Source organism: Myxocyprinus asiaticus, chromosome 6 (genome assembly GCF_019703515.2).
Source record: "Myxocyprinus asiaticus isolate MX2 ecotype Aquarium Trade chromosome 6, UBuf_Myxa_2, whole genome shotgun sequence".
In the NCBI taxonomy this organism is placed as follows: domain Eukaryota; kingdom Metazoa; phylum Chordata; class Actinopteri; order Cypriniformes; family Catostomidae; genus Myxocyprinus; species Myxocyprinus asiaticus.
In genome coordinates, this window is record NC_059349.1 from 22,744,829 (window position 1) to 22,772,669 (window position 27,841).

The window sequence follows — 27,841 nt, forward strand, 5'->3', positions numbered from 1 at the left end:
TCCCACACAAACACTCTATCCAAATCCATAAGTGCACGTAAAGCCTATGGCATGCTGCATGTTGACTTTCCCACACATCTGCTTGTGTACTGTAAATGTACCTTGTCCAGGCCAAAGGTCTTGGTGAGGGCGAAGCCCCAGCCCTGCTTGAAGGCCCTGCGGATCATGGCTGCGCTGGTTGTTGGGGGAGCACTGGCCAGTCCAAACGGGTTTGGGAACACAATCCCACACATCTCAACGCTGATGTCTACTGTATCGATTGCGCAGTGGAAAAGGGGCAGTTTGGAAGAGGTGCTTACTGTGTTACCATGGAGGGACTGGAAAGAAAACACACAGTGCATGCTAATTTGTTTTGCCCGCAATGCAGACACATAGAAAAACTGAATATGAACATACAGTTGCAGTGAAAAAGTATGTGAACCCTTATTTTGGACTACTGCATAAATTGATCATCAACTTTTATCTGATCCTCAACTAAGACACAACAATAGACAAACACAGTCAGCTTAAACAAATAACACCCAAACAATGATATGTTTTTATGTTTTTATTGAACACACCGTGTAAACATTCAAACTGCACAGTGATACGCAACGGACAGTTACGGTCCTGGATGCTGACTTATTAATAGCAGTGTTTTATTCATGGCTCATTAATTTTTTTTTTGCATAGCAACGTTCTGTTACTGTTTACTGTCAGGGACTATATCTTGTAGCGGAGGGATGGCATTTTAAAATTTTAAAAAAAATTACATTTAAATAAACATTTGTTTGTCTATTTGTTCATCCCATTAGATCTTCCAGGGTGATCTTATTCATATAAGATCACAATTAGATCATAACTGGCCTTAAACTGGTCACAGCGGTTACACTTTGGAAATTCAATTTCAGCCAAGTTTACGTGATTGCTCCTTGAAAAGTTCAAATCTACCAACAGCAACTGCAGGGTAATTGGGTCTTATTAGAGCAGAAGGGATAACAATGATGGTGATCTGTGAAATATCATAATTTATGTCAAATCCTGAGTTTGTCCTGATCCACCGATCCTGATGGAAATTAAAAGAAGTCCAAATCTCTATTAATCTATCAAATGTAATGAGCATTTTTAGCTCAATTTGAATGCAACACCATTTGAAAGCAGTTCTTTTCTCCGGTGCCAAAAGAACCTGGAATTGTTGCCGCTCAGCGATTGTTTGTAAACAGCAACTTCATCTATTGTGAATACAGTTACTTATATTCATTCAGCTTCACGTCGAGCCAATTAATGCCCTTCAGACATGACTATATTCACAATCAGTGTTGGGTATATACAATTACAAAATAATCAGTCAAAACGTTATGTAATGCATTACATTTTAAATTCTTAAAATCAGATTACAGTTACTGAATTTAAATTAAAGCAGTTACTTTTAAGTACATTACATGAGCTAAAGTAATATGTATAATACATTTAAAATATGAATTCATATGTACGTCTGTTAGCATTTCTGTGACAGCTGAAGGGTGTCCGACAACGAATGTGGAGGAATTAAAGACATTGGGTGGGTTGCACTCATGATTGTGATGCACCAAACTTTAAACCTTGTTTAAAAATAATCAGGGTTACATTTTAACCATCAATTTGATCCTGAATTAAATGTTACAGTAAATCTGAATGAACTTTAATCCTGTTGCTCCAATACTTTAAACTCTTATTTAAATCTCAGTTAGGGATTAACTTTAAACTTGCAGCTGAGGTGGTTTAACTAAAAAACTGACCTAATCACTGGTGACCGTTTTAATCATGGGTTAAAAGTTTAATCTCTGATTTGTTAAACCATATTTAAAATTAAGTGGTGCAACACAAATTACAATAAAACTTGGATAACAAACCCTGGATTAGCTCTAAACTTAATTTAATCCTTATTGGTGCAACCCACCCACTGAGTTTAAGAGGAAAACCAAAAACTTTTCTAGGAAAAGTGATATAGAAAGTAACTTAAAAGTAAAATAATTGATGATTACTTTTGTGATTTCTTTTTAGATTAATTAATCAGTAAAGTAATCGGATTATATTTTATAGAAGTAATTAGCCATTTGTAGTGGATTACCATACTTATTTTGAGTAATTTACACAACACTGTTCACAATATAGCACTGCCTCTAGTACATTCTTGCTTAAGAAACATTGCCTAATCTCATACATTTGCCTGCAAATGTATTGTATCCTCTCTGTTTGGGTATAAGGACTTGTCTCCTTTTGTGTTCTGTTGAGTACACTTATGAATAAACACTTTTTAAAGATAAAACAAAAAGATAAACAAGTAAACTGAATGAGAAAATGTCTCATCCTTCTGAAAATCCAAACTTAAACACAACCCCCTATAACCAAAATTTAAACAATACCCTCAACAACTGTGATCTTATATTCCAATGCTTTATGTGATCTTGAACTGCTGAACCCATTAGCAAATATTTGACCAGCTCTTTCAGTGTACTCCAAAATTACAGACTGGTTTTTGGGAAAGGAAATGGATTAGTTGAACAAACACTCCAGTGTGACTTCCTCTGGCCACAGTTACATTAGTGATTAACTTCTGCATGAACCTTCTCTTTATGCCGCTACTTAGGCCTTAGTGCGAAATCACAGAAGATAGTCTTCTACTTGAAAAATGAGGGAATAAAAAAAAAAACTTCTCTGAGTGCATAAGCCAAAAAGCACTCAAGATGTCAAACCATGAGAGAAAAGTCTCCATGGAATAATGCCCCCGCAATAAAAAAATGTTAGTTTAAAACTTTGAGTGCCGTGCTAATGCTGAAAATTGCTGGCACTGACACATAATGTGTGCTTTCAGAGCAACACAACTATGGCCAAACACTAAGCATGTTGTGCAAGTCGTCTAAATGCAGAGTGAGATTATTGAGTGGAGAGCCCACCTGGATGTACTTGTGGATGTGCCAGGAAGCTTGTTTGCCATCGTTGACAGACTCGACAGTGGTGTTGGCCAATCCGGCAATGTCTCCGCCGGCAAACACCCAGGGTTCACTGGTCTGCATGGTTTCGCTGTTCACCTCAGGTGTCCCCCATCCATTCAGCTTCAATGGTTCCATGGCCTTTTTCACTGTTCCAACACACAGCGTCACACAGATCAGAGAGGCTAGGTATGAAAACTAAATGACAATGTCTTGATTATGACTATGACTGGGCAGGACATACTGGTATAGAACCAGTGTACACAGTGGGGTTCAAAAGTCTAAGACTACAATGAATTAGACTTTAAAACCAGTTTTCAAAGGTGAAGTGTGTAGTGTGCCACTAGCAATTTCAAATGAAATTGCAAAAATAATGATTGCTTTCAAACAAGATTCTCAAAAACGTTCCCTGTCTGCCATTAGTCGAACAAACAGATCACACATTAGTTAAGCCAATGTTGTGGTGTCTGGCTTGTTAGGATTCTCAAGCAAACAGAGCAATGTTTTGAAAGTCTCATAGAGCCACAGCATTTACACTTTGGAAAATCAACCTACAAATGCTTTTCATAAAACTGTTTATGCATATTAAGCTAAAATAGGAGCAAGTATTTTAAAATAGAAAAAAATACACATACCAACCTCAAACTTGAAAACAAACAGAAAGTTTTTGGATTTTGAAACATGTAAAACAAAGAAACATTACAATGGAAAATTAAGAAATATTTAAAGGGATAGTTCACACAAAAATGTAAAATCCATACAGGTTTGGAGCAGCATAAGTATGAATAAATGACAACAGTAGGCCTGTCGCGATCGCGTTTTTTTATTCTAAACATGGTTATTTGAGATAACCAATCAAATTCCATTCACATTTTAATGGCCAATTAAGGAAATCCTGAGATCTTCCCCTTAAATGAAATGGCCTCCTCTCAGAATCCAGTAGCACTCTCTAGAGTAACTTCTCAAACAACTACTCAATGCAAAGCCCCATTTGAAGACATAATGCATGCTGTTAGACATACACCAACACCTCCTGCAACCCCCCTCCTGCTATTCAACCTGCACTTAAAATCTGTGAAGAAGAGGTGTGCCGTATCTTCCAAAAAAAAAAAAAAAAAGACAAGGAAAGCACAGGGACCAGACGGTCTTTCACCCGCTTGTCTTAGATCCTGTGCTGACCAGCTGGCCCCCATCTTCACACTGATCTTCAATAGATCACTTGAGCAGTGTGAAGTCCCATGCTGCTTCAAACACTTAATCATCATTCCTGTCCCAAAGAAACCCAAAATCACAGGACTTAATGACTACAGACCAGTCGCCCTGATGTATGTGGTCATGAAATCATTTGAGAGGCTAGTGTTGGCCCATCTGAAGGACATCACTGGACCCTTTCTAGATCCCCTTCAATTTGCTTATCGAGCAAACAGGTCTGTGGAGGATGCAGTCAACATGGGATTGCATCATATCTTGCAACATCTGGACAGACCAGGGACATAAGCAAGGATCCTTTTTGTGGACTTCAGTTTGGCTTTCAACACCATCATCCCAGCTATTCTCCAGACTAAATTACACCAACTATCTGTTCCCACATCTATCTGTCAGTGGATCACCAGCTTTCTGACGGACAGGTAGCAGCTTGTGAGACAGAGGAAATTCACTTCCAGCACCTGTACAATCAGCACAGGTGCCCCCCAGGGATGTGTGCTCTCCCCACTACTCTCCTCCCTATATACAAACGACTGCACCACCAAGGACCCCTCTGTCAAGCTCCTGAAGTTTGCAGATTACACAACTGTCACTGGCCTCATCCAAGATGACGATGAGTCTGTATACAGAAGGGAGGCTGAACAGCTGGCTGTCTGGTGCAGTCAAAACAACCTGAAGCTGAACACACTCAAAACGGTGGAGACCCGTTTTGGCTGGGCACTACCATCTCACAGGACCTGAAGTGGGAGACCCACATTGTCTCCATTGTGAAAAAGGCCCAGCAGAGGTTGTACTTCCTTCGCCAGTTGAGGAAGTTCAACCTGCCACAGGTGCTGCTGATACAGTTCTACTCAGCAGTCACTGAATCTGTCCTCTGCATTTCAGTAACTGTCTGGTTTGGTGCAGCTATGAAATCAGATATCAGAAGACTACAAAGGACAGTTCGGACTGCTGAGAGGATTACTGGTTGCCCCCTGTCCTCCCTTCAAGAAAAAGAGGAAAAAGACTGGAAAAATCACTCTGGACCCCACTCACCATGCCCACTACCTTCTTGAACTATTGCCTTCTGGCCAACGCTACAGAGCACTGAGCACCAGAACCATCAGGCACAGGAAGTTTTTTCCCTCAGACTATCTCATGAACAGTTAAAAACTTCCCCATTGAGCAATAATTATGTGCAATTCACAGTTTAGTCTTTTTATATTTATCCAACACATCCTACCTCTTCTGCCATTACATTCCCTTGCACTGTATATAACAGATTTGTATTTGCACTACGTATATATATATATATATATATATATATATATATATATATATATATATATATATATTGTCTTATTGTGTATTCTGTATATACTTTATTTTCTATCCAATTTTTATTATTTATATATATATTTTTTTATTATAATCTCTGACTTGTTGCTGTATTGTATTGATGTGCACTGGAAGCTCCTGTCACCAAGACAAATTCCTTGTATTTGTAAGCATACCTGGCAATAAAGCTGATTCTGATTCTGTTATGTGAAATACAATGAGCAAGATGCTGGCATGAAGTAATGCAACAGCGTTGAGGACAAGAAGCCACTTCGGATGGATGAAAGTAAGAATATGGGATGCGTTTTTTGAAAATGCAAAAATATATCACTTAAAGAGATAGTTCACCCAAAAAGGAAAATTCTGCCAATATTTACTCAGCCTGAGTATATCACAACATCACTGGCACCCATCATTCAAGCACATGGTTTCTCTTACCACTGTTACGCTGATGACACGCAACTCTACTTGTCTTTCCAGCCCAACGACACCACAGTGACTGCTCGAATTTCAGCCTGCCTGGCAAACATCTCGGCCTGAATGAAGGAGCACCACCTGCAACTCAACCCAGCCAAGACTGAACTCCTTGTCTTTCCAGCCAACCCTGATGTTGAACACAACATCACCGCGCAGCTGGGTGCAACTACAGTAACGCCTTCCAAATTGGTCAGAAATCTAGGGGTAACCATCGACAACAGACTAAATTTCACAGACCACATCTCAAAGACCGCAAGATCATGTAGATTTACACTCTACAATATCAGGAAGATAAGACCCTTCCTCTCTGAACATGCCACACAACTGCTTGTCCAGTCACTTGTCATAACTAGACTGGACTACTGTAACACTCTCATTGCAGGCCTCCCTGCATGTGCAACTAGACCCCTCCAAATGATCCAGAATGCAGCAGCACGTCTGGTCTTTAATGAACCAAAGAGAGCACATGTTACACCACTCCTTGTCTCTCTCCACTGGCTACCGGTTGATGCACGTATCAAATTCAAGGCTCTGATGCTGGCATACAGAAAAGTTACTGGGTCTGCTCCAGCATACCTAAAATCATTTATGCAGAGCTACGCGCCCACTAGAAGTCTGCGGTCGGCTAAGGAATGTCGCCTTGTACCAACACAAAGAGGCACTAAAACACTTTCCCGGACTTTCAGCTTCATCATAGCACGTTGGTGGAACGACCTTCCCAACTCCATCCGTGAAGCTGACTCACTCTCTGTCTTCAAAAAACGACTAAAAACACATCTTTTCCATGAGCACTTAACCAGTCATTAAAAAAAACACACACACAAAAAAAAAAAAAAATTCTGTTGCACTTTATTCTATTTTGAATACTATTATGATGCTAGTGATACTTTGTAATACAGCACTTTTCATACCACTGTCTCCTAAGATGATTCGCTTATGTTTTCCTCTCTTGTGAGTCGCTTTGGATAAAAGCGTCTGCCAAATGAATAAATGTAAATGTAAATGTAAATGATGAAAATAGGAACCCATATGCTGTTAATTTATTATGTGGAATACAAAAGCAGAATTTTGAAGACTGTTTACAACACTCTTTTCCATACAATGACAGTTCATTGTAATCATGTCTGTCAAGCTCCAAAAATGACAATACCATAAAGTAGTCTTTACAACTTGTTTACAACTTGCAGTGAATGCAAATGTCAAGCTCCAAAAATGACATAAAACACCAAATAAAATATTATAAAAGTAGCCCATACAATTGCATGCATTATGTTCCAAGTCTTCTAAAGACTGCGATAAAATAAACGATACAATATGAAACGATAAACAGAAAACTAGTAAGTGATTCCTTTTGACCAAAATAAGGCACTGTTCTGCCCATGCTCCACTGCCAATATAAAGGCTACTCTTTAAGGTTTCACACTTGAGTCCTCTTAAAAAAAGCCAAACTCAGACCTTTTTCACTTCAGCCAAAAACAAACTACTAAATAAATAAATAAGTGGAAAAAAAAGACACTGTCTTCTTCATATTCACATTGTACCTGTCCGCTCTGCATCTGTTTTTGTCCACTTTGTGATACGGTCTCAGCCCACTTTTAATTTTTATTGTAATATAATATCGATTACTATTTTTGATATTATTATAATTATACACTAGTAATGCATTTATGTGATAAAACCTTAACTTGCACGAAACATTACTATGCGGTCCAGTAAAACCGTCAAGCTTTTATTTTGGCAGAAAACTGCAGGAAGACTTCAGGACTTTCTGGTTGTAGCTGCGATCACAACAGCTGTATAATGTGCTCCTCATTTTAACATATTCTCCTCCTCTGTCCACAAATACCCTGTGCCATGGGATAAACAGTGCATCCGGAAAGTATTCACAGCGCTTCACTTTTTCCACATTTTGTTATGTTACAACCTTATTCCAAAATGGATTAAATTCATTATTTTCCTCAAAATTCTACAAACAATACCCCATAATGACAACGTGAAAGAAGTTTGTTTGAAATCTTTGCAAATTTATTAAAAATAAAAAACGAAAAAAAAATCACATGCACATAAATATTCACAGCCTTTGGCATGACACTCAAAATTGAGCTCAGGTGCATCCTGTTTCCACTGATCATCCTTGAGATGTTTCTACAACGTGATTGGAGTCCACCTGTGGTAAATTCAGTTGATTGGACATGATTTGCAAAGGCACACACCTGTCTATATAAGGTCCCACAGTTAACAGTGCATGTCAGAGCACAAACCAAGCCATGAAGTCCAAGGAATTGTCTGTAGACCTCCGAGACAGGATTGTATCGAGGCACAGATCTGGGGAAGGGTACAGAAAAATTTCTGCAGCATTGAAGGTCCCAATGAGCACAGTGGCCTCCATCATCCGTAAATGGAAGAAGTTTGGAACCACCAGGACTCTTCCTAGAGCTGGCCACCTGGCCAAACTGAGCGATCGGGGGAGAAGGGCCTTAGTCAGGGAGGTGACCAAGAATCCGATGGTCACTCTGACAGAGCTCCAGCATTTCTCTGTGGAGAGAAGAGAACCTTCCAGAAGAACAACCATCTCTGCAGCACTCCACCAATCATGCCTGTATGGTAGAGTGGCCAGACGGAAGCCAATCCTCAGTAAAAGGCACATGACAGCCCGCCTGGAGTTTGCCAAAAGGCACCTGAAGGACTCTGAGACCATGAGAAACAAAGATTGAACTCTTTGGCCTGAATGGCAAGCGTCATGTCTGGAGGAAACCAGGCACCGCTCATCACCTTCCCTACAGTGAAGCATGGTGGTGGCAGCATCATGCTGTGGGGATGTTTTTCAGCGGCAGGAACTGGGAGACTAGTCAGGATCGAGGGAAAGTTGAATGCAGCAATGTACAGAGACATCCTTGATGAAAACCTGCTCCAGAGGGCTCTGGACCTCAGACTGGGGCGAAGGTTCATCTTCCAACAGGACAACAACCCTAAGCACACAGCCTAGATTACAAAGGAGTGGCTCCGGGACAACTCTGTGAATGTCCTTGAGTGGCCCAGCCAGAGCCCAGACTTGACCCCGAATGAACATCTCTGGAGAGATCTGAAAATGGCTGTGCACCGACGCTCCCCATCCAACCTGATGGAGCTTGAGAGGTCCTGCAAAGAAGAATGGGAGAAACTGCCCAAAAATAGGTGTGCCAAGCTTGTAGCATCATACTCAAAAAGACTTGAGGCTGTAATTGGTGCCAAAAGTGCTTCAACAAAGTATTGAGCAAAGGCTGTGAATGCTTATGTACATGTGATTTTTTTTCATTTTTTTTTTTTTTATAAATTTGCAAAGATTTCAAACAAACTTCTTTCACGTTGTCATTATGGGGTATTGTTTGTAGAATTTTGAGGAAAATAATGAATTTAATCCATTTTGGAATAAGGCTGTAACATAACAAAATGTGGAAAAAGTGAAGCGCTGTGAATACTTTCCGGATGCACTGTATTATTTGTTTTTGTATATTAACTTGTAGCGGCCAAACATAGTGAATCTGGAGTGCTTTAAATATTTTGTGCTCAGCGCACTTAAGCAAACGGAAATGGAACTCAGAGCACATCGGTTATTCTGAGCAAGAGATCGAATTGTGGAGCATGCATAGAAATTCACTGAGAACACTGTATGATGAGCCTCACGTGTACTCTTAGAATATGTAATACACAAATACCATACAATACACAACAGATCTGCGCATATAAACTTTGAAGCGAGCAGTGTATGCTGACTATTTATTTATTTAATTTTAAACCGCAGGTCATCTCACAATTTCGATGAATTGTGCAGCTCTAATTGTGAGCATATTTCAATAAAGCAATGTTATGAGGCCTCTGGATAGGAGCACAGACAGGTAAACGTTGCTTCAGGGGTTACAGCAAAAGATCCCCACAGCTGTAAAAGTGGCCAGTCAGCTGCCCATCCCGCTGGCCGACGATGATCTAATCACCGACTGTCCTGCCCACCCAAGATTGCAGGGGGAGAATTCTAGCTATCTTAGCTTTTCTCTTCTTTACGCCGCAAGGCAGGTCTCTTCTGGTGGCACCGCTGGCCATTGGAGTGGTTAAGTAATTCATATCTTGGGCAAGGTGTGGCAAGTGAGTAGCATTTATAAGCTCACTATCTCTGAGCTTCAAGTTTATGATTAAAAATTACTCTACGTTCAGAGGCATTACAGCGCTTAGGATGGATGACAGGCCAGTCAGAGGGTAACAATACTAGGACAATAAAAAATAAGGATGAGAAAAATAGCTGAATGAATGTGTGACAACAAATAAACACACAGATATGCATATATGTGTGTGTATTAGTGTCAGAAATAAACTTTTATGGCTGTAATGTATAAAATCAAATCAACATCAGATACAACATCAAAACTGAAATTAGACATAAATGGCCAGTCACTTTTACATTATACAGATCTTTACTTTTTCATTGTCGATTTGACTGATTTTCATTCAGAAACGGACCCACATTATATTAGTTGTCTTTAACTACTATGTACTTAAGCATCTGCTACAATGTACTTATTATGTACATATGTGTTGTTGCATTGTTCTTACATTTAAAGTACCTGCATTTAATTCTAAACCTAACCCTAACCCAACCCAACCCTTAACCTAAACCCAACTCCTAAACCTACCCGTACCTCAACCTCAGTAGCAGCAAATGGGAATTTTGTGAGAATTTTGCAGAACAATATGTACAGTAGTTACACAATAAATACATTGTATTGTATATATTTTAATGTTAGTACATAGTAGTTAAAGACACCTAATATAAAGTGGGACCCAAAAAACACTTCATATTAACTACACATTTAACAACATTCCCCTCTGAGACAGTGTATACAGGTCACTACAGTATCTGCAGATGCACTAAACTCATACTAAACCAATAACTAGATAGGCTTTGAAAAGAATATTAAGTAATATATGAATTGTTAAATTAAAGAAAGAGGAACTCACTACTAGGGCACTCTTTGCCACTCAAACTTAAATATCTGGGGCATTTTGGTCACATCTGGTGACAAATTTGGCCCGAGTTCTGGTACATTTCTGACCCTGGTGTGTATATACTGTTTATATAATCAAGAACCTCAATATATGTGATCTAACCATAATACGTGAATGTGTGGTAGATGTTTTTGGCTAATCTGGTAAAATAAGTTTGTATTTGTGATGGTGGATTGATAAAGGATTCCCATAATGAAACAAGGCTCTCGTGTTTGAGGGTCTTATCATCTCCTGCCTCTCCCTCAGCGTGATGGTTATCACACTGCGGCTACTAAAATCTGCTAAGCAAAGATAAGTGGGGTGGTGCTGAATGCTTATTGATGAGGGAACAGTCTGCTTTCTGTGATGGCTCACTGGGGAAATCTTTCACACAGACCACAGTTAGACTAGCTCTTAAAACCTAGAACATCAGAACCAAGCTATATTTGGAATGGAATATTAGCTTACTACTGAATACTGTGCAATACATTCTGTATATGGCTTAATACAGTACAGTATTTAGAAAAATAGAGTGAAACAGTAGGCATTATGCAATGATAAACGTTTCAAACAGTAATAAGCTACATTCTTGTCACATGACCTAATCTTATTGCATGTGAATGGCATCCGGTTATAATCTTGAAAAAATACAAATAGTTAAATTGCATTTTAATTCAATTTTGTGTAAAACTAATTCAATTAAATGAGGAGCAAACTGATACTTTTGCTAAAGTCTCAATCTGCTCAGATTTTTCTCTATACAAACAGACCATAGTAATCTCTCACATGTCTCCTATAGAATTTCAGGAGATCTCAACAATGTCTCAAACTGTGCTCAGATTTGTTCAGACCCTCAAGTCTGCAGTCAAAATATCAACATTTCTCATTTTTCTTCAAAGACCACTTTGTCTGAGCTAAGCTATCCATGATGATTTTTCAACAATTGTCTAATTTCTGAGAAACACCTGAGACAAAGTTAATACTGACATGAAACATTACTGAGAACTCTATGACTCCTGAGCTCTGAAAGAGCAACCTCTGGGCAATAACATTTTCCTATTGGCTATTTATTGCAATCATTACTAATGTAATCATCTAATAATAGCAACATGGGAAAATTAAATTACTGTTTCATTGACTCTAAAAATGCACCACATTTTCAGCTTCAAAAATATTAATAAGCCCATACATATTGAAGCTCATTAATACCAGCTACAGCAACTTTGCCCTTGGTGAGCTACCATGCTTAGGCATGACCTCACCTGCAGGATCGTTCAGCATGGAGCCAAAGGCACTGATGATAAAGTCAGCTTTAAGGTGGACAATCTGCTCCTCATCCACAATCCAGGTGCCGTCATCCTGCTGTTCAGTGCGGCAGAACCGTAGGCCTATGACATGTCCATCTCTCTTGATTACCTCACGAGGGGACAGGAAGGGCAGGAACTCGCACTTTTCCTCCCTGGCCACCTCCATCTTAAAAGGAGAAATCAAATGAAAACCACTTGATGTTAACTAATAACATAAGAATGCTTGAAAAAAAGAATGAAGAGAACATAATTTATTTTTCAATTCTTCATTTAATTTAATTCATTTTTAAGAAAAACTACATGTTTGACAGGTTCAAAAAACAAATATAGGCCACATACACACTGCAGCTAAATACAGTTTCCTATCTGTCACTAACTCGACATTGTGTCGATGTAGTGACACTAGGGGTCACTCTTGGGAGCCTGAGACACCTCTGGTCTTTGATAAAAGGCCAATGAAAATTGGCGAGTGGTATTTGCATGCCACTCCCCCGGACATATGGGTATAAAAGGAGCTGGTATGCAACCACTCATTCAGATTTTCTCTTCAGAGCTGAACGGTCATGCTCTCTGAGCTGAATTCCCACGACTGTTCATTCACCTCTGCTGGATCTGACGGTGCATTTCAGCAGCTTCTTCCTCCTCTGCACTGGTGCACTGCAGAGAATGCGACTGGGCGCTTCGGCAGAAATAAGAGTATATTTCTCGAAAAGAGTATATTTCTCTAAAAGAGCGGCACACATGGAACGTCTTTTTAAAGATACGTCTTTTTAAAGATGCCTTTCCTTGTGTGTTATTCCTGGTTGCACTCGTTATCTCTCGCCTTCTGACGGTCACAATCACTGTCTTTCATGTCTGGGCACTGCTCACGCGGAGACAGCATTCGTGGATGGGTCATGTACTCATTGCGAGGACATGTCCATGGCAACGGTGCAGTCGCGGCTTGCCTTCGTAAGAAAGCAAGCCATCCCAGATGCTCCCCGCCTTGGTCCTTTTACCCACGGGTATGAGGCCAGCGCGGCTAGCACTGGGGGCGATTTGGGGACCCCAATGGGGCCGCCTCCACCGGGTATTGGAAAGCGGGCTCATCCAGTCAGATGCGGAAGCCTCAGCTGGGCTCATCCCTTCGGGTGAGGTCGCCGGTCACAGGCTGACACGGAGATGACGACATGCTTTCCCGGGCAGCCACGAGCGTCGGGCTAGAGTGGAACCCTCCGCTCTTCTCTGAACCCTCGCGGCTCGATGATTGGTTCCTGGGCTCGCGGCGCCACTCAAAGCCATGCCCTGCCCCAATTCTGATGCAGGAACTGTGCTCGGTGACCGACCTCGCTCTCCGAGCGACGGAGGTCACGGCGCGGTCTCTCGGGCAGACGATGTCCACATTAGTGGTCCAGGAGCACCACCTTTGGCAAAACTTGGTCGATATGGGTGAGGCCGACAGGACACGGTTCCTTGCTGCCCCCATCTCCCAAGCTGGCCTATTCAGCGACACCATCAAGGACTTTGCCCAGCAGTTCTTGACGGTGGAGCAGCAGACGGAGGCTATCCGGCACATCCTGCACCGGCTCCTTCGGCCCGGCCCCGGCGTGGAGCCCACCGCAGGAAGCAGACGCCACCCATCTCACGGCTGCCAAGAACCCGTGAAAGGCTTCAAAGCGCCCCTGAGACGGGCGACCCAGGGACTACGAAACCCGCTGCTCTGGAGCTGGTAAGCAGACTTCTCCATCCCCCGGTCAGGGCCGGGAGGAGAATCCTTTTGTTACCTTTGCATTTAATTGCGCTGCATGCCCAAGTGGCTGCAGTACCCAAGAGTTCAGCAAGAGTGGTTTCCTTGTTCCCTGGGTCAAATATCCGGTGTGCACGGCCGTCATCACGACTACCGTCCACCACTCTATTTGGCAGGTTTGGTGCTCCAGTGGCGGTCTTCCACCCCTGAGTGCCCAACTGTGGCACAAATCCGCCCCCGATGTGACAGTCTCCATGGGTCACGAGGACAGGCCTCTTCCTCCCCCGTCCCAGGATGTTCACAGTGGACGGTCACAAGGAGCCAGGTAAGTGCTTTGATGTCCCTAGACTCAGCACGGCCACAACATGGTGTAGCACCTCGAGCTCCACCCCGCCGCGAGGCCCCACCTGCCGGTACGTCTGATGACATTGTCCCTTTGGTCTCCCTTGCGTGGAACTTGGATGCATGGCTTGCGCTTTCCAAACTGTCGCGATGGCTGATCCGGACCGTCCGACTCGGCTACGCGATTCAGTTCGCCAGGCGCCCGCCCAGGTTCAGCGGTATCCACTTCACCTTGGTGAAGGACGAAAATGCTGCTACCTTGCGCACGGAGATTGCTACCCTCCTACGGAAGGGTGCGATAGAACCTGTCCCTCCAGCCAAGATGAAGAAGGGGTTTTACAGCCCCTATATCATCGTACCGAAAAAAGGCAGTGGGTTGCGGTCAATCTTGGACCTGCGAGTACTGAAACAGGCTTTACACAGACTCCCGTTCAAGATGCTGACGCAAAAATGCATTCTGGCGAGCGTCTGGCATCAAGATTGGTTCGCGCCGGTAGACCTGAAGGATGCGTACTTCCACGTCTTGATTCTACCTCGACACAGACCCTTCCTGCGGTTTGCATTCGAGGGTCAGGCTTATCAGTACAAGGTACTCCCTTTCGGCCTGTCCTTGTCTCCTCGTGTCTTCACAAAAGTCGCAGGGGCAGCCCTTGCCCCGTTAAGGGAAGTGGGTATTCGCATTCTCAACTATCTCGATGATTGGCTAATCCTAGCTCACTCTCCGGACATGTTGTGTGCACACAGGGACTTGGTGCTCTCACACCTCAGCCGACTAGGGCTTCGGGTCAACTGGGAAAAGAGCAAGTTCAGAGCATCTCTTTCCTCGGTTTGGAGTTGGACTCAGTCTCTTTGACAGCGCGCCTCACGAACGAGCGCACCCAGTCGGTGCTGGCCTGTTTGATGGTGTTCAAACAGAAAACAGCGGTTCCACTGAAACTCTTTCAGAGGCTCCTGGGGCATATGGCATCCTCAGTGGTGGCCACCCCGCTCAGGTTGATGCATATGAGACCGTTTCAGCACTGGCTTCAGACTCAAGTCCCGAGATGGGCATGGCGCTGCGGGACACATCGTGTGGTCATCACGCCGGTCTGTCACCGTCTTTTCAGCCATTGGACCGACCTCTCGTTTCTACGGGCAGGTGTTCCCCTAGAACAGGTCTCCAGGCGCATCGTGGTCACGACAGACGCCTCCAAAATGGGCTGGGGCGCTGTTTGCAATGGGCACGCAGCCGCCGGCTTGTGGACGGACCCGCGACTGCATTGGCACATCAACTGCCTTGAGATGTTGACAATTATGCTCGCGCTGCGGAGGTTTCGGCCGTTGATCCAGGGCAAGCACGTGTTAGTTCGGACAGACAACACGGCAACGGTAGCATATGTCAACTGCCAAGGTGGTCTGCGCTCTCGTTATATGTCACAACTCGCCCACCGTCTCCTCCTCTTGAGTCAGCAGCACTTCAAGTCGCTGCGAGCCACTCACATCCCCGGCGACCTCAACACTACAGCGGACATGCTGTCACGGCAGGTTACCCTCAGGGGAGAGTGGAGACTCCACCCTCAGGTGGTCCAGCTGATTTGGAGTCGATTTGGACAGGCATAGGTGGACCTGTTTGCCTCCCAAGAATCCTCCCACTGCCCGCTCTGGTACGCCCTGACCGAGGCACCCCTCGGCATAGATGCACTGGCACACAGCTGGCCCCCTGGCCTGCGCAAATATGCGTTTCCCCCAGTAAGCCTACTTGCCAGACTCTGTGCAAGGTCAGGGAGGACGAGGAGCAGGTCATCCTGGTAGCACCCTACTGGCCCACCCAGTCGTGGTTCTCGGACATCACGCTCCTCGTGACAGCCCCCCCCCCGGCGAATTCCCCTGTGGAAGGACCTTCTTTCTCAGGGACAGGGCACCATCTAGCACCCGCGACCAGACCTCTGGAATCTCCATGTCTGGCCCCTGGACGGGACATGGAAGACCTAAGCGGTCTACCACCCGCAGTTGTAGACATGATCACTCAGGCTAGGGCCCCCTCTAAGAGGTGCCTGTATGCCTTTAAGTGGCGTCTGTTCGCTAAGTGGTGTTCTTCCCGATGGGAAGACCCCAGAGATGCGCAGTCGGATCAGTGCTTTCCTTCCTACAGTAGAGGTTGGAAGGGCGGCTGTCCCCTTCCACCTTGAAGGTGTACGTTGCTGCTATAGCAGCACACCATGACACAGTGGACGGTAAGTCCTTAGGGAAGCACGACCTTGGGAGGCACACCCCCTGACTAGACCGGCGGCCCAGTTGGATAATCCCCCTTCTTTTTTAGGGAGTGGAAAAAAAAGAAGGGGAAAGAGGCCACGACTGGGTTAGCCTGTCTCTATCTTTTGGGTAGTCGACTTGTCCCCAAAAAGGGCCATTTGACACTCATAACTATGTTGGGGGAGGTTATGTGTCGGACTGGTGTGCTGGCTACGAGGCACACAGTGGTCTGCCCGTCACACACTGCCAGTTCACGTAACACAGTTCGAGTGAGTGACAGATAGGTAATGTCCTGGTTACTTGCGTAACCTCCGTTCCCTGATGGAGGGAACGAGACGTTGTGTCCCTCCTGCCACAACGCTGAACTACCCACTGAAATGGCCGGACCTTGTCTCTGAATGAGTGGTTGCATACCAGCTCCTTTTATACCCGTATGTCTGGGGGAGTGGCATGCAAATACCACTCACCAATTTTCATTGGCCTTTTATCAAAGACCAGAGGTGTCTCGGGCTCTCAAGAGTGACCCCTAGTGTCACTACATCGACACAACTTCTCATTCCCCCCATCAGGGTACAGAGGTTACGCAAGTAACCAGGACGTTATCACTCCTCTTTTGAGAGCCTATTTTTTATTTTATTTTTTACATTTTGTTTCTTTATATAAGTTTATAAAGGTCGCAAATAGATTAAACTAGTAAAACCAGTAAAGCCTATCGAAAGCAACTGTGGCCTCATGTCCACAGTGTTGGGTAGATGATTTCTGAAATGTAATCTGGTACTGATTACAAATTAAAATCAGTATAAATTATAAAGATGTATAATTTGTCAACATTATGAACAATTTAAACTCTTTTACACACTTTCATGAAACATTAGTAAACATGAAAGTCAAGTCTGTTAGGTAATGCAATTAGGGATGCACCGATATGAACATATTTGGACAATACTGATTTTAACAAAAAACTGTAGGCTGATGCCATGTTTTGCCACTTACCTTATTTTGTCATCAGATTTTACTTTGGAATTATGCTTAAAAAATGTACAAAGCCTTTTTTTTTTTCTTACTGTTCTAACAATAAATAATTTACATTACACATGGATTGGATCTGTTTAACACATGATATATTGAAAGATAAATAGAAGATAAAAAGATAAAGATAAAAAATAAATAAATATGATAACATGATTGATATGAAAAAAAAAAGGTTTTGTTTTTGCAATTTAATATTACAGAACATTATAACAGAAATAGAACATTACAAATTAACACTATGCATATGTTGGGCAATTCCACGGAAATGTCAACCACATCATGGAAAAATAAATCCTCTTTTAAATTCTGTGTTATAGTGGTATAATAGATAATGGATCTTGCTGTCCAGACCGCTAGAGAGCACTGCTTGTTCACATAGCACTGACTGAAGCACTGAGACTATATTTTAAAATGCAGGCTTTTAGGGTTAATTCGATCAATCATGCAGCATTAATGGATATCATACCGACGTCTCAAAAGTCAAAGTCTTCCACATATTGTGGCTATTATTATTTCTGGATTGTGCATATGAAGTCGCAGAGTTTTTACAATGTGTGTTACTAATTAATTATAAATAAACCATCAGTTTTTCATATCTGCGTTTTCATGCTTATAACCGATATGCCGATGTTTTTAATTTAGTCAATATTTGGTTAATAAATATCGATATGTAATCATGTAATCCATTAAAAAGTTATCTAATCTCACAGTGCATATTTAAAATCATAGTCAACAAAATAAAATAAAAAAAATACAAATTACATAAATTACATAAATTAATTTAAAAAAATTTTTTAATTAAAAATCAAGTTACAAGTAAACAATTTTTGTAAACTGATTAAATAATCCATATTACATATAGTCCATTACTATCCAACACTGAATGTCCATCAATACCTAACATACTTGCAAAACCACCAAAATTGTATTATTCAGTTATATCAGTTTATTATTTGATAATAATTTTCTAGGTTGATGAACCCCCCAATAATCTGAACCATTTATTCTACGATCAATGGAAATATGGGTAAATGCTTCATGCTGCAACCCCCCAACGTTCAAGCCAAAGCTACACCCTTGCCACCAGGTCCCCCAGACAACTTCATAGAAGAACTGGACACCACCCACACAGACAACATCTGTTACTTCTTCAAAGACCTAAATCAATAGAGCAGCTTTTTATCCTGGCAAAGAACCATTCTTACCAAGGCCTTCCAAAGACCAGTAAACCATCTCAACCACACAGATAGAAAACCAAGAACCTTGGTGTCACATGGGACAATAACCTAAAAAAGAGTGTCAAGACATGCAAATTTCATCCACATAGTTAGACCTTTTCCTACCATGGAAGCTACTCGGATTCTGGTACAGGCCCTAGACTACTCTCGTCTTGTCAATAGAAACTCACTCTTGGCTGGCCTCCCAGTGTATGCAATCAAATCTCTGCAGCTCATCCAGAATGCTGCAGCCCGACCGATATTCAACATTCCCAAGTACTCTCACGTCACACCTCTGCTGTGCTTAGATGCAAGACTCACCTCAGTCAACAATACCACAAAATAAAGTTGTTGTTTGTTAGTACAAAACACAAAATACGTTTGTTAGTAGTAGTTAACACTTGTTTTTATTTATATAGGAAGAGGATCTTCTTTTCCTAGCAGATCACTTTCTAAATTGCATGCTTGCAATGGTCTCATTTGAGAAGCTAAAGCACTTTTTGTAAGTCACTCTGAGTATCTGCTAAATGCCTTAAATGTAAATGCCTCACGCAGAATAAAACTAACACCCACAATCAAAAGAAATTCCTCCATTATGAAGAGGCTTAATTTACAGCCACAGTGCTTAAGCGCACCCCTGTTTGAACGCTCAAAGAGCAAAGGCAGAGCTAATAGTTGCTGTAGTTACATATTTCTAAGTTTAACTTTCCTGGCGCTGTTTCCATGGTAGCCTTGCAACAGTTGTCATTGAGAAAAGAATATGTCTTAATTACTTTGTTAAAAAAGCTTCACATAAAAATAAATCTCATTATATAAAGTGCTGACCACTATAACAGCTCAACATTGTCACCTTTACAGAAACTTCTCTCACTTTTTTTCCTGACAAACTCCTTTTCAACTGCGTGTACTCTAAGATGTCCTTAGATGGGAAAATCTTACTATGGATAATAACAAAGAAAGATACATTATTCTCCAGCCTATATTGTCTTTAACACCAACTAACCTAGAAACTAGGCATGCAAACAGAGTAAAATGGTGGAACTAACTATAAATGCAATATTTAAATGAATTAAATTCCTATTCATGAGCTGGTGAACTGAAAAGGTGATATTGCCTCTGGCTCATCCTGAGAGCTTTTCACAGGTTAACCCACAGACTGACTTCTGTTCATGTCTTGAAAAAGTGCACATTTAACAACACATCTACCATTGAACTATACTGTATATAAGAAGTATTCTTCTACATAAGCAATGTCTTCTCACAGTGGTTAAAACCTAAAGGTCAATGTCGTGTCAACAAAATAACAGAATTTGGTAAGACTGATCTATATGAAGCCTGTATATATAATGTACAAAAGTATTCTTAATGCATTACAATGCATTCTTACAATGCATTCATAATGTCTTATACAGTTGTGCTCAAAAGTTTGCATACCCTTGGAGAATTGGTAATATATGTACCATTTTTAAAGAAAACATAAGTGAGCAGGCAAAACAAATTTATTTTATTTCTTATGGGATTCATATTCAACTGTAGGTTATAACAGAATGGCACAATCATAAAACAAAACATGGCAACAAAGAAAAAAATTAAATGACCCCTGTTCAAAAGTCTGCATACCCTTAGTTCTTAATACTGTGTATTGCCCCCTTTATCATCAATGACAGCGTGCAATCTTTTGTAATAGTTGTCTATGAGGCCCCAAATTCTTGCAGGTGGTATAGCTGCCCATTCGTCTTGGCAAAATGCCTCCAGGTCATGCAAAGTCAAAGTCTGAGATCTCCCCAGAGTGGCTCAATGATATTAAGGTCAGGAGACTGTGATGGCCACTCCAGAACCTTCACCTTTTTCTGCTGTGACCACTGGAGGGTCAACTTGGCCTTGTGCTTAGTGTCATTGTCATGTTGGAAAGTCCAAGAGTGTCCCACGTGCAGCTTTTGTGCAGAAGACTGCAAATTGTCTGCCAGTATTTTCTGATAACATGCTGCATTCATCTTGCCATCAATTTTCACAAGATTCCCCGTGCCTTTAGAGCTCACACCCCCCCAAAACATCAGTGAGCCACCACCATGCTTCACAGTGGGGATGGTATTCTTTTCACTATAGGCCTTGTTGACCCCTCTCCAAACATAGCGCTTATGGTTGTGACCATAAAGCTCTATTTTGGTCTCATCACTCCAAATTACAGTGTGCCAGAAGCTGTGAGGCATGTCGAGGTGTTGTCGGGCATATTGTAACTGGGCTTTTTTGTGGCATTGGCGCAGTAAATGCTTCTTTCTGTCAACTCGACCATGCAGCTCATTTTTGTTCAAGTATCGTCGTATTGTGCTCCTTGAAACAACCACAGCATCTTTTTCCAGAGCAGCCTGTATTTCTCCTGAGGTTACCTGTGGATTTTTCTTTGTATCCTGAACAATTCTTCTGGCAGTTGTGGCTGAAATCTTTCTTGGTCTACCTGACCTTGGCTTGGTATCAAGAGATCCCCGAATTTTCCACTTCTTAATAAGTGATTGAACAGTACTGACTGGGCATTTTCAAGGCTTTGGATATCTTTTTATATCCTTTTCCACTTTATATAGTTCCATTACCTTGTTACGCAGGTCATTTGACAGTTCTTTTCTGCTCCCCATGTCTTAGTATCTAGCCTGCTCAGTGCATCCACGTGAGAGCTAACAAACTCACTGACTGTTTATACACAGACACTAATTGCAATTTAAAAAGAAACAGATGTGGGAAATTAACCTTTAATTGCCATTTAAACCTGTGTGTGTCACCTTGTGTGTCTGTAACAAGGCCAAACATTCAAGGGTATGTAAACTTTTGAACAGGGCCATTTGGGTGATTTCTGTTATCATTATGATTTAAAAAGGAGCCAAACAACTATGTGATAATACATGGGTTCATATGATCACTATCCTTTGCATGACCAGTCATATTTTCAAAATCAATGCCAAAATTTCACAATTTCTGCCAGGGTATGCAAACTTTTGAGCACAACTGTAATACAACACATAATAAGTGTTATTTTGTAAAGTGTAACTGTCATAATGTATGAATTATAATGTATTAAAAATTTGGTTAAATTGTACAAGAACATTTAGCTAAATATAATTAGTCAAATGTGCACATTTATTGTCAAAATGAAACCAAGGCATTCTATGTGCTTTTATTGTTTTAAAAACCTTAGCCTCCTGTTTGTTCATAGATAAAAGCCTTTAACCTTAGCCATGTGTGGTACCTAAGCAAGAGATGAAACCATGTTTAATTTTATCACAGAACATTTATTCAAAGAGCAAGATCCACTTTTAACTCCGGCTCACTTGGTCCATCTGACCTTATTCAAGATTTCAGTTCAGTTAGCAGCATTGATATTTAACTTTTTATCTCTTTTCTGTCAGTTTATTCCATTAGGTAAAGCCATTCAGTTTTTCTAAGCTGACTTTTATCTCTTTTACTCCAGCTGTCTGTTGTGGAATTTATGGCTAACTGCATTAACTTTGATATGGTTCCATTTTAAACTATTAATATTTCATGTAACTATTCCACATTAAAGATATCATTTAATAAATACTAGTAATAACTAAGACAATGGCTTTCTAAACTTGGCTAGTTTCTCAATTGGGCAGTTTCTAGAGAAAAGTTGGATGATGATTATAACTTCACTCAAAGATTAATGTGTTTAAAATTTCCGTTATTACATTACAGACAGTAGTGATTTTGTTATTTTAGGGCCTTCTGTTACAGGTGCAAAACATGATAGTTTTAGCCCTTTAATGCATACCTCGGGTCTTTAGTGACCCGGGACCTCATTTCACCGCCTGTAGCTCATCCATTTTTTTGAGTTATGCCCACACCTCTTTTGTATTCCTCAAACTTTCTCTTCTGAATAGTGATTGATTTTCTGTGTGACAATGGTGAATTATTAGTAATTCATATGTGTGTACACTGTGGCAGGGTGAGCAAGAGACAGACACAGTGGGTGTGGCTTCAAGCCTCCGAGAGGCATTTATTGGAAATAATAATAAAAATAACATGACCATAAAGGGGGATAAAGTGTCCAGGGGGTATAGTGTTCATAATAAAGGGGGAATCTGGCATCCTCATGGTGAGACGGGGCTCCATGAAGGGCGGGGTAGTGTCTTTGGAATGGCCCAGACATGAGCTGGGTCCGTCGGCCGCACACACTCCCCTCCAGGGTCCACGGCGCGAGGGGCGGCGGCGTCCTTGGCGGCCTGTCTTCCCAGGCCCGTGGCAGGTGAGAGGGGAAGGCGGCCCGGCCTCTAGCCCGTCGGCCTCAACGTGTGCGGTTCTCTCCCGGTGACTCATCTAATCGGCCCAGGGGGTCTGAGGAATGGGTCCCGCGGCACATCATCTCATCCGAACCCTCCCAGCTCTAGTCCTGGGCGTGCGAGGATGCCAGTATGTGCACACATGAAGATTTGAAGCCGGCTCCTCGAGAAGAGGTGCACTCTGCGTTTTAAAGACAGCGGTGATGAAGCATTATTCACCAGGTGTGCTTCATTCACCGCTGTCAGAACGAGGCTTATTAATTATGCACCTCTTCTCGCTCTCCTGCCCAGCTTCTGTCGTGAGCCTGGCTGAAGGGAGGCCCTAAGGGGCGGGGTGACGATGACGAGCCGGAGGGGCGGATCATTCCGCCACAACACATACATATTATACATGCTATTTCTTACTCAAGGTGTTGCTGATGTGTCAGTGAATCACTTGATTTACATTTGACATTACTATTTGAAGAAGAAGCAACGTGGAAGTAAACTATAGCATGTGTAACACATGTACAGTCTGATCTGACTATTGTCATTTGGGTGTACTTCTGAAATCATGTTAGTTGTGCATCTATTTAGACTCGAAAAGTGCCTGAATAAATACATATGTGTTTTATGTGTTGTCCTCATAATCACGATACACTGTATCGTTATATGCTGGTAACTTGATTATATATATACTGTTGAAGAAAAAACCGAGATGAACACACATAAATAAACAGTGCCATTAGTCTGTTTCTGACAATGTGCTGTCAAGTTTTGAAAAATGAAATACTTTTGATAACTCTTAAATATTGCTGAATGAACAAAATCCAAAGCCGAATCAGCTGGTATTTAAAGGTTCTTCTATTATCTGACACCATGCCAGACTGCCATGTTTGGTTGCATGGACAAAGGTCTTATCTTGTGTTTTCACATTGTTAATGTTAGAATTAGGCTCAAGAATTTGCAAAGGAGATGAGATATACACACTGAAGGAAAATATTCCTTGGAGTAAAAGCGATGGCACAGGGCAATGCTTCAAAGAAGACACAATAATGACCACTTCCAGCATGTCATAGACATGACACAATGGCAGTCAATAGTAGCAAGTGGAGGATATATGGATACAAGTACAAATCGGAGCACCTTCATCAAACCAGCAGCAATGCAAAAAGTGTCTGTGAGAGAAACAAAGCTGAGAATGGCAATTTATTTTCATGGTTTATGTGCCTCCCTCTACAACAAAAAGAATGAAACAGATCAAATATCCTTCCTCAGGTGAAGTACATTACTGATGTATGGAGAAATCAAGAACTGAAGGGAAAATACTGGAAGACCAAAAAAGAAAAAAAAGATAATTAAAAAAGCAAATAACAAGCTTCAGGGTTCTATATATTTTTATACACTGCAAAATTAATTTTCTTAAATCAGTATTTTCATCTTATTTTTCAGTAAACATATCTAAACATTATTAAATCAAGATAAATTCACTTTAATATATATATATATATATATATATATATATATATATTTTCCCCAGAGAATATGTCTTGAATTAAGTTTATTTTTCCTACCTCTTTGGCAAAGAGTTTTTTTTTTTTTTTCATGTTACACATAAACAAGACAAAATTTATGCCTAAAACAAGAAAGAAAAAAAACAACAACTATTTGCCAATGGGGTAAGAAAAATAAACTTAGAGATATATTCTCAGAAAACAAAGAATTTCGCCTCACAAGAAAATTGTTTAGATATTGTTTAGGATGTTTAGACATTTTCACTGAAAAACAAGACAAAAGTACCAATACTGCTGTGTAATTCTGTTGGCCTTTATTTAACCAGGTTAATTTCTTGTTATATGAGTCAGTGACAGAGATAGAGAGTGAGAGTTTGCCAAATTCTAGTAAAAAAAAAAAAAAAAAAGAACTTTCAATTTCACACAAAATGTAATTTAAGAGGACAAAAGCAAAAAACTGTTTTTAAAGACATGGGATATACAGCCGTTCCTTCAGTAGGATATTATAATTGGCTGCAGTGCTGCTAAACTGTTTTTTTTTTTTTTTTACCTCTTCTGGAACAGCGCGAATGTTAGTGAAGCCCTTTCTAAAAACCACAAATACTCGTCGAGCTCCACAGCGGAGAGCAGAAGTGGCACAGTCAAACGCTGTGTCTCCTGCACCCAGGACGATCACATTCCCATGCAGCTCTGGCAGTTGCGAATTGCAATTACACATGCCTGCGAGAGAAACGCCACAGAAAACATAAATCAAAAGTAAAATTCAGTGAATAGAGTCATGGCCAGCATTAAATCCCAGTCTAAACTAAGTAATTATCTAACAGACGTAAATTAATGACAGGTGATTTAGGTGATGCTACTCGTTTTTCTCTATTAAAATCTTCTGCTATACAAGAGCAAGAACTACATTCATAGTACCTCAAACTGTCACTTACCTCTTTTACTGGCCTTTGCAACCACGGGAAGGAAATCCTTTGAAGTGTAGAAGCCCTGTTCTATGGTCAAACCCTCGAAGATCTTGTCCCTGTTTGCTTGCGGAAGACCTGTTCAGTAAAAAAGAACAAATGAATTAAAAAAAACAAATGAATAATTTTTAAAGCTGTACACTCAGAGGCCATATGTGACAAGGTGCATATGAAGCAACATAAGTGGTTACAAAGCAAGCGTAACTACCGGCAGTGCGGCGTGGGAGCGACAGTGCCCTGCCATAATATCTTTGAGTACACAAGAAATGATGGATAACTGAGAAAATACCAAACTTCACTGTCCAACGCTCACCTTTCTCAAGCTACATCATATTTATAGTGGTCTTTCAAATCTCATCCATGGAGGCCAGCTCTTTAAATTCTAAAAACTCCTAAATTATATCTACATTGGTCTATTAACCCTTAAACGCATACCTCTGGTGTTTAGGACCACATTTCACCCCCTGTACCAATAGCGGATTTAGGCATGGGCGACATGTGAATTGCGGGGGGGGGGGGGGGGGGGTTGGGGGGGGGTGCTGTGTGGGTGCCTCGTGCCCTCCCAGTCAACAGCTTTGGGGGCCTGTTGAAGCGGGTTTCGCCCAAGGCACCATACAATCCCACCCCCCCGTCAACAACTTTTATACAATCACCCCCCCCAACATCAACAACTTTGGGGGCGTGTTGATGCGGGTTTCGCACAGGGCGCCATACAATCTAGAACCGCCACTGCCCTGTACCTCACCCATTTTTAGGATGCCCTGTACCTCTTTTGTATTCCTCAATCTTTCTCTTATGAATAGTGTAACACAAAAAACAAATCAAAAATAAATAAAATAAAACAAAAATGCTAAAATATTTTTTTTTTTTATAAATGGCTTACATACCAAAAGTCATATCTATATACATTTACTGACACAGGATATCTATTTCTTTGTTTATTACAAGATAAATTAGTACTATATTCAAACTACAAATACTATATCACATTGATTTTCTGTGCAACAATGGTGAATTATTAGTATCCCATGTACGTATACACATACATATTATACATGCTGGCGCTGTTGTTTCAGTGATTGACTTAATTTACATTTGACATTGCTTTTTGTCCTGATTTGTTTTTAAAAATATTTAGACATTTTTTACACTATCTTGGAATTTTGTAGATCCATTTGTGATAGAAATACGTGCCTGGTCTCTAAAGACCCAAATATATAAGAGTGTTTGGTAAAATTCCCATGCATTTTAGGGTAAAACTTTTGAAAAAAAAAAAAAAAAAAAGACTAATTTCAAACAAGATCTCAAATAATCCTATATAGGTTGGTACTATAAAGCACTCTTATTGAGCCAGTGTAAACAGCCCTGTGCTTTCAGGGCAACCAGTATTTAAATTGTATTTTTCCAAACCCTTTCTCCCTCACCACACTACCACCGGATCTTCCTCACACTACTGTTAGAAAAGAGCTGCAGATGCAGTGACACTGCCAGAGATACAGTTGTGCTCAAAAGTTTGCATACCCTTGGAGAACTGGTAATATATTTACCATTTTTAAAGAAAACATGAGTGAGCAGGCAAAACACATTTCTTTTATTTCTTATGGGATTCATATTCAACTGTAGGTTATAACAGAATGGCACAATCATAAAACAAAACATGGCAACAAAGAAAAAATTAAATGACCCCTGTTCAAAAGTCTGCATACCCTTAGTTCTTAATACTGTGTATTGCCCCCTTTATCAATGACAGCATGCAGTCTTTTGTAATAGTTGTCTATGAGGCACCAAATTCTTGCAGGTGGTATAGCTGCCCATTCGTCTTGGCAAAATGCCTCCAGGTCATGCAAAGTCGTTGGTCGTCTTGCATGAACCGCACGTTTGAGATCTCCCCAGAGTGGCTCGATTATATTAAGGTCAGGAGACTGTGATGGCCACTCCAGAACCTTCACCTTTTTTCTGCTGTAACCACTGGAGGGTCAACTTGGCCTTGTGCTTAGGGTCATTGTCGTGTTGGAAAGTCCAAGAGTGTCCCATGCGCAGCTTTTGTGCTCATCCCCCCCCCCCCCCAAAAAAACATCAGTGAGCCACCACCATGCTTCACAGTGGGGATGGTATTGTTTTCACTATAGGCCTTGTTGACCCCTCTCCAAACATAGCGCTTATGGTTGTGATCATAAAGCTCTATTTTGGTCCCGTCACTCCAAATTACAGTGTGCCAGAAGCTGTGAGGCATGTCAAGGTGTTGTCAGGCATATTGTAACCAGGCTTTTT

At 41.3% G+C, this 27,841-nt stretch overlaps 1 protein-coding gene across 4 annotated transcripts in view; it reads right to left on the reverse strand.

Moving 5' to 3' along the window:
• The window catches only part of LOC127442398 (dihydropyrimidine dehydrogenase [NADP(+)]-like), a 297,161-nt gene that overhangs the window by 194,167 nt on the left and 75,153 nt on the right, over positions 1–27,841 (reverse strand). For 3 of the 4 annotated variants that reach the window (XR_007897477.1, XM_051700403.1, XM_051700404.1), the window contains exons 9-13: positions 25,541–25,648; positions 25,156–25,325; positions 12,230–12,440; positions 2,916–3,100; positions 102–317 (exon numbers count right to left, since the gene is read on the reverse strand). Coding sequence is in view for 3 of the 4 variants with exons in the window: in XM_051700403.1 (XP_051556363.1) it covers positions 102–317; positions 2,916–3,100; positions 12,230–12,440; positions 25,156–25,325; positions 25,541–25,648 (890 nt within the window). In the remaining variant the exon portion in view is untranslated. Of the gene's footprint in view, positions 1–101; positions 318–2,915; positions 3,101–12,229; positions 12,441–22,815; positions 24,420–25,155; positions 25,326–25,540; positions 25,649–27,841 lie in introns of those variants that run through there. The other variant, XM_051700405.1, reaches the window with a different exon arrangement.